At 49.9% G+C, this 7,482-nt stretch overlaps 1 protein-coding gene across 1 annotated transcript; it reads right to left on the bottom strand.

Annotated features, from left to right (window-relative positions):
* Window positions 1-1,062: 1,062 nt before the first annotated feature.
* On the bottom strand, window positions 1,063-4,490 carry EMWEY_00018840 (PHD-finger domain-containing protein, putative; the record flags this gene model as incomplete). Its single annotated transcript, XM_013480110.1, has 8 exons — window positions 1,063-1,131; window positions 1,245-1,493; window positions 1,667-1,813; window positions 2,034-2,786; window positions 2,957-3,061; window positions 3,259-3,633; window positions 3,959-4,152; window positions 4,478-4,490. 8 exons carry the CDS (start codon window positions 4,488-4,490, stop codon window positions 1,063-1,065), a joined length of 1,905 nt encoding a protein of 634 aa, XP_013335564.1.
* Window positions 4,491-7,482: the final 2,992 nt, after the last annotated feature.

Raw genomic sequence — 7,482 nt, 5'->3', positions numbered from 1 at the left:
CTTGGCCCCTGGCGAAGGGTTAAGTGAAAGGTTTGCTGGGGGGCCCCTCTAGGGCCCCCTATGGGGGGCTCCCTGTTGCGGGCTCCCAGGGGCTCTTTAGTGGGCCCCTGCTGTACCCCCCCTGTAGCAGTCTGGACAGTACCAAGTATCATCTTCTCTTGTCTCCCCCGCATAACCCTAAAAAGGAGACAAAAGAAAAGGAGACAGGAGAGACAAATAAAGGATACATATAAAGGAGACAGATAAAGAGGAGACAGATAGAGGAGACAGTTTGTTAGGGTGGCAGCCGTAGGGAGCATAACCACCTATAAACCCTCATACCTCCCCTATAAACCCTCAACCCTAACCCCATACAAACCCTCCCTCTATAAACCCTCTATAAACCCTCCTAAACCCTCTATAAACCCTTATAAACCCTAATAAGCCCTCCTAAACCCGTATAAACCCTCTATGAGCCCTCTTAACCCCCCTATAAACCCTAATAAACCCTTATAAACCCTCCTAACCCCCATATAAACCCTTATAAACCCTAATAAACCCTTTATAAACCCTTATAAACCCTTATAAACCCTTATAAACCCTTATAAACCCTTATAAACCCTTATAAACCCTTATAAACCTTTATAAACCCTTATAAACCCTTTATAAACCCTTATAAACCCTTATAAACCCTTATAAACCCTTATAAACCCTGATTGTATATATATATACTTACAACACACTCGAAATGGAACCATCGATTACATGAATCGCATGCAACCATCTTTATAACTTCTGCTGATGCCTCCCCTCTTAAGCATACAGGGCATACTCCTTCCCATGATTCACCAGTAGAGGAAGAAGGAGCAGGATCGTCCTGTATATTATAATTAAGAAAAGGAGACAGAATATAAATGATAATATATAGGAGATTGGAGATAATAGAGGAAAGGGGAATAAGGAGATATATTAAAAGGAGACAGATAAATAGGAGATAGAGACAAAGGAGACAGACAGAAAGAGGAGGCAGAAAGGAAACAGACTGGAGATTGGAGATAGAGGAGAGGGGAATAAGGAGACATATTAAAAGGAGACAGATAGGTAGGAGATAGAGAGCAAGGAGAGAGAAAGAAGAGGCAGAAAGGAGACAGACTGAAGGAGACATATAGGAAGGAGACAAAGGAAGCAGAAAGGAGACACATGGAGACAGAAAGGAGACAAACATTTTGACGCCTTGAAAGGAGACACAAGAAAAAGGGACATACTCTATTTGCTGCTGCTGCTGCTGCTGTTGCTGCTGTTGCTGTTGCCTTCGCTCCACCTTGCTTCCTTGATGCCCCTGCATGCGTCTTCCCGGGGGCGGGGCCCTGGGGGCCCCCACTTGCTGCGGGGGCCCCTAAGGGCCCCGATGCTGCTGCTGCTGCAGCACGTAACCCTTCATTAGGAGGGGAACTCGTGCTGCTTGCTGCTGTGCTGCTGCTGGGGTGTCTAGCCAGCAACAGATTATCTGCTGCCTGCAACAAACCAAGCAAGGAGACACATATACGAGCTGCTGCTGCTAGTGCTGCTTCTAGTACTGCTGCTAGTACTGCTCGTATCGGGACTCTCAGGGAGGGAGCAACACAGCAGCAACGAAACAGCAGCAGCAACAGCAGCAACAGCAGCAGCATGTACATAAAATATTTACCTTCCTCCCTCTACGAGAATGGCTAGCACCATGAGGGGGCCCCTCTGCAGCAGCTGCTGTTTGTCGCCCCCCGGGGGCCCCCCCGGCCCCCACAGAACTAGAGTTACTAAGTCTCCCTCGAGCCGTCTTAGAGTTGCTGCCTCCGCTCTGCAGCAGCAGCAGCAACAGCAGCAAGGAAAGCAGAGGCGTGGGATGCTAGCAAGGGAGGGCAGGAGGGCAGCAAACGTGGCGTGCAGCAGCAGCAGCAGCGAGACACGAAGAGAAGCAGCAACTGCTGCTGGAGCTGCAGCTCCAGCAGCAGCAGCGGCATCAACCGCAACAGGCAGAACAGCAGCAACTGCAGCAGCAACAGCAACAGCAGACGAACCTCGGCTGCTACATCGCTACTTTGTGTTGTTGGCATCGATGCAGGGGCCGAGTAGCAGCGGGGGTCCTGCAGCTGCTGCTGTTGCTGCTGCTGCTGCATGTACTGCGGCTGCGACATAGAGTGCTGCTGCTGCAGCGGATGCTGCTGCTGCTGCTGGGCTTGTAGCTGCATCTGCTGCTGCTGCATGTGCTGTCGCTGCATCTGTTGCTGCATCTGCAACTGCTGCTGCTGCTGCAGGTACGTCTGATGGTGCAGCATCGTGGGGTCTTCAACGTGCTGTTGCTGCTGCAGCTGCTGCTGCTGCAACTGTTGCTGCTGCAGCTGCTGCTGCTGCTGTGACGCTGAAGCAGGCCAGCCGCGAGTTGCATGCGAAGCACCTGACATGGCAACACCTGCATGCGAACGATCTACGTTGCTGCTGCTGCTGCTGTTTGCAAGTTGCTGCTGCTGCTGTTGCTGTGCTGCTGCTGCTCCGGCTGCTCCTGCTGATAGACGGTCGGCTCCCCCCCGTCTCCTCAGAGCGCTGCTGCTGCTGCTGCTGCTCCCGCCTGCGCCACCTGCATCAGGTGCTGCTGCAGCATTGTCTGCTGCTGCTGTGGCGCCTCCTGCAGCAGCAGCAGCAATACCAGGGTTCTGCAGCAGCCGCTGTCGCTCAGCAGCAAGGGTCTGCTGCTCCGCATGCAGCACAGCTGCAGCATGACGATTTATCTCTACCTTCTCTCGTAGCAGCGCACGACTTTTCCGCTGCATCTCCTGCAGCAGCAGCAACAGGAGCAGCAGCAGCAGCAGCAACACATAAGGAAACAGCTGCAGCAGCAACACAGACTGTCATACTACAGTCGAAACAAAGGCAACTTTGGCCTCCAACCCCTAAACCCTAAACCCTAAACCCTAAACCCTAAACCCTAAACCCTAAACCCTACATGTATTTGTTTAAGTTCTTCCTCCATACCCTCAAAGACGAGGGGACTTCCCTCTGCTCTAAGGGCCTCTAAGCGGCGTAAGAAATGCTCCTCTCGCTGCCGCACCTGCAGCAGCAGCAGCAGCAACAGCAGCAGCAACACCATCATCAGCAACAATAACTACAACAAACAGCAGCTGCAGCAGCAAATATCAGCAACATCAGCAGCAACAACAGCAGCAACACCACCGGCAGCAGCAACAACAGCAGCAATAACAGCAACAGCAGCAGCAACAACAGCAGCAGCAGCAGCATGAGTATTACTTGTGATTCTATAGCAGCACTTGCTGCATCCAGCTCCGCCATGAGGCGCAACTCCCGCTGCAGTCGTGCGGGTAATGAGAGGGACTCCTCTAGCCACTGGTCTATGGGGTCCGCCATCTTCTGCTGCTGCTGCTGCTGCTGCTGCTGCTGTTGCTGATGTATGTATGCGGATAATAATGTATGTATGCAGCTGCCGATGCTAATATCTGCTGCTGATGCTACTAATATCTGCTGCAGCTGCTGATAATTGCTGCTGCTGCTGCTGCTGATCCTGCCTAATGCAGCTGTTGCTGCTGATGATGTTGCTGCAGATGTTGCTGCTGCTGATGTTGCTGCTGCTGATGTTGCTGCAGCTGTCTGCTGTTGCTGCTGCTGCTGTGTGCAAGAGTTTACAGCAAGTCATGCAGCAACTGCTGCTGCATACAGCCAACACTATTGAGGCCAAACCTAAGTAGGTTGGGAGCCTGTCTTAAGACCTGTTGCTGCTGCTCCCGCTGCTGCGGTTGCTGCTGCAGCTGCAGCTGCTGCTCCTGTCTGCTGCCGCAGATACCCGTCCTAGGCTGTCTGCTGCTGCTTCTGGAAGGTTGTCTGCTGCTGCTGCTGCTACCTAGATGTCTACAGCTCCTGCTGCTGTGATGGGCAAACGCTGCTGTTGCGGGGGCCCCCGGGGGCCCCTAGAGGCGCGAGGGGCCCCTGATACCCCCTGTTGCTGTATAGGTACTGGAAGGTTGCAGGGCCCTATAAGAGCCAAAAGAAGTGCTGCTGTTGCTGCTGCTGCTGCATCAGCCACAGCAGCCGCAGCCACAACAGCCACAGCAGCCGCAGCCACAGCAGCAGCAGCACGAGCGAGCTTCGGCGGCCGCTGTGGCACCACTATACGGGAGAGGGGGCCCCCTAAGGAAAGAGAGCAGCAAAGAATAACCTAGTACCCTTAAATAAAGTAAATAGAGAATAATAAACAATTAACACAGATATATGGCTGTCGTTGCTGCTGTTGCTGCACAAAAACCCCTGCTTGTTGCTGCTGCAGTCGCAGCAACAGCAGCAGCAGCAGCTGTTGCTGCTGCTGCAGCAGCAGCAGCAGCTGGCTGGAGCTTATTTATAGGGTTAGGGGGGCCCCCTCCCTTTTATGCTTTCTTCCTTTATGTGTGTTAATTAACGATTTTAATGGGGTGTATAGGCAACTGTTTTTTTTTCTTTTCTTCTTATGCCTTTATACCTTTTTGTATCATCTATCATAAACCCTAAACCCTAAACCCTAAACCCTAAACCCTCCCCCCTTCCAAACACCGGCTTAACCACGTTATCTTCCTGCTGCAGCTTTGGGGGCCCCCAGCAGCAGCATATTTATTGTTACTAATTTCTTCTTATTACTGACCTGCGATGGTGAAGCCAACACACACAGCAGCAGCAGCAGCAGCAGCTCCAGCAGTACCACCCCCAGCACCCGTGGAGGCCCACCAGGTACTCCTCTACGTACCTAACCTTATAGGTAGGCCCCCCAACTCCTGCAGCAGCAGTTAGGGGCCCTCATTTAGTCCTGGGGGCCCCCTTATGGAACCCATACATGCAGGGTGTACAACATGTTGGCCCTAAGACACTAGGACACTCCCTAGTGCCTAGGGCCTCTCCGGTGTTTAGGGGCCCCCCAGGGGCTAAGGGGGCCCCCTAGTGGTTTAGGGGGCCCTGGATGCTGCTGGGGATTGTGTGTAGGTGCGCATACACCCCATGCATACGCATGCATGCATAGTGGTGTTTGTTTGCTGGTACTTTTGTTGTTGTGGTGTATATGCAGGTTATGTACGGCTGCTGCTGCTGCTTGCTGCTGCTGCATGCAGCAACCAATGGGGATCTATTTGCTGCTATTTAGCGTCGCAGTTGCTTGATGCAGCAGATGGGCATGCAGCAAGAATGTTAAAGCAAGGTAAGTCTAAACCCTAAACCCTAAACCCTAGGCCTCTGTATACTCCTTAAGGCCTAACTAAACACTAAACCCTAAACATATATCCAGGATAGCAGAAGGAGGGTTAGCTGCGTATACACCCCAATCTGCTGCTGTGGGGCCCCACACTTCTTATCTGTGCAAAGATATGAGCAGCAGCAGACACGGGAGACAGCAGCAACACAGCAGACACTCTTGCTACAGAAGCAGCAGCAGCAGCAGCACGTATAACCGTAGCACCAGCAGCAGCAGCACGTATAACCGCAGCAGCAGCAGCAGCACGTACAGCAGCAACAACAGCAGCAGCAGAATCATGACATATGTTGTGTGTGTTTGCTGTTGCATGCATGCATGCGTGCAGTCTCCGTCTTTGGGGCTTGCTTAGATCAATTATTAGATCGTATATCTACCTGTCTCCTTTATATATCTAATGCTACTGCTTTTCCTCAATATTCAGCAGGTACTTCCTGCTGTTGTTGCTGCTGCTGTTGCTGCTGCTGTTGCTGCTGCTGCTGCTGCTGGTGAGGGTTGTGTGGCTGTGTCTTGTGTTTGTCTCTTTTTTTTCTTTGCTTCTTCTTGAGTGTCTCCTTTGTCTCTTAGTGTCTCCTTTTATTCCTTATAAATAGACAAAAAAGAGACAATAAATAAATAAACTGTCTCCTTTCTCTCTGTCTCCTTTGTTGCATGCATGCATGCAGTCTTCTTCCTGCTGCTGCTAACGGATATGGGGGGACACTGGCTGCACTTCTTTGCTGCTGCTGCAGCAGGTGCTGCTTCCCATAAGCAGGTGTCTGGGGCCCCCCTCGTGCTGCAGTGGTACTATACATCTAAGGGTAAGAAGAAGGAGACAGTCCCTTTTTTGTCTCTTTTTGTCTCCTTTTGTCTCTTTTTATTATTCTTTTTATTCTTTTTATTTTCTTTTTATTATTAATAGTGTCTCCTTTTTTTCTTTTATATTAAAGGGAGACAAAAAGAACAAAAAAAGAAGACACTTGCTGCTGCATTCCCCTCGTTATGTGTCTCCTGCTGCTGTCTCCTTCTGCTGTCTCCTTCTGTCTCCTTGCATTTCCTTGTGTCTCCTACTGTCTCCTTTCTCTCTTCCCCTGTCTCCTCCTATCTCCTCTTGTCTCCTGCCGCAGCAACAGAGCACAGAGGCAACAGCATCTGCTGCTGCTGCTGCAGCACACACAAGCTCCACCAATTAAGTGTCTCCTTTTGTGTCTCCTTGCTGCAGCACTGATGCTTCTCTCTATTGTCTCTTATGAGGGTATTCTTGTTTCTCTTCTTCTTGTTGCCAGCGCAACTCCCGGTTCCCTTGTATACAACGGAGGTTAGGGTTTAGGGTTTAGGGTTTAGGGTTTAGGGTTTAGGGTTTAGGGTTTAGGATAGAAGTGTTTATAGCGAATGTATTGATGTTAGGGACCTCTTTGCATCAACTGCTGCCATTTGCTGCTGCTGCTGATGCGGCTGCTGCTCCTGCTGCTGTTGTTGTTGCTGTATTTGTTGCAGCAAGCGCATGCGCGCTTGTATGCCTTCCTTTGGCTGTTTTTAAAGGGGTAAGGATTTATCTTGTTTAGGGTTTAGGGTTTAGGGTTTAGGGTTTAGGGTTTAATATTTGTCTCCTTTTTTTTGTATGGCCCCTCCTAGGGTCTCCTGTTGTGTCCCCTCTTAGTGTCTTATATAAGTGTCTCCTTTTAGTGTTGCTTTTAGTGTGTCTCCTTTCTTTGTCTCCTATTAGTGCCTGCTCTATTTGTCTCCTTTATGTGTCTCCTTTTTTGTCTCCTTTATGTGTCTCCTCTATGTGTCTCCTTTATGTGTTTCCTCCACGTGTCTCCTTTATTTGTCTCCTTTATGTGTCTCCTTTATTTGTCTCCTTTATGTGTCCCCTTTATTTGTCTCCTTTATGTGTCTCCTTTGTGTGTCTCCTCTATTTGTCCCCTTTTTTATATCTCTCCTTTTTTGTCTCCTTTATGTGTCTCCTTTAGATAACAAATGTATTACAAGGATATTATGGTGCATGGAGACTTGCGTCTCTGTCTCCTCCTTCTGCTTCTTCTTAATTGTCTCCTTTTTCCCTCCAATTGGCTCTTTTTTTTGCTGCTGTGCATGGCAGCAGCAACAGCAGCAGTAGCAACAGCAACAGCAGCAGCAGCAGCAAAGTGTGCTGCAGCAGCAACAAACTCCTTTATTGTTGCATCTAAACTATATTTATCCGTTGTATCTATCGCCTTCTTGCATAACCTAACTCTTTTATCATCAATCCTCATATCTATATTATATTA

The sequence above is a fragment of the Eimeria maxima genome, genomic scaffold (assembly GCF_000499605.1).
Source record: "Eimeria maxima Weybridge genomic scaffold, Emw_scaff163, whole genome shotgun sequence".
Lineage (NCBI taxonomy): Eukaryota > Apicomplexa > Conoidasida > Eucoccidiorida > Eimeriidae > Eimeria > Eimeria maxima.
This window is presented reverse-complemented; position numbering and strand designations above follow the sequence as displayed.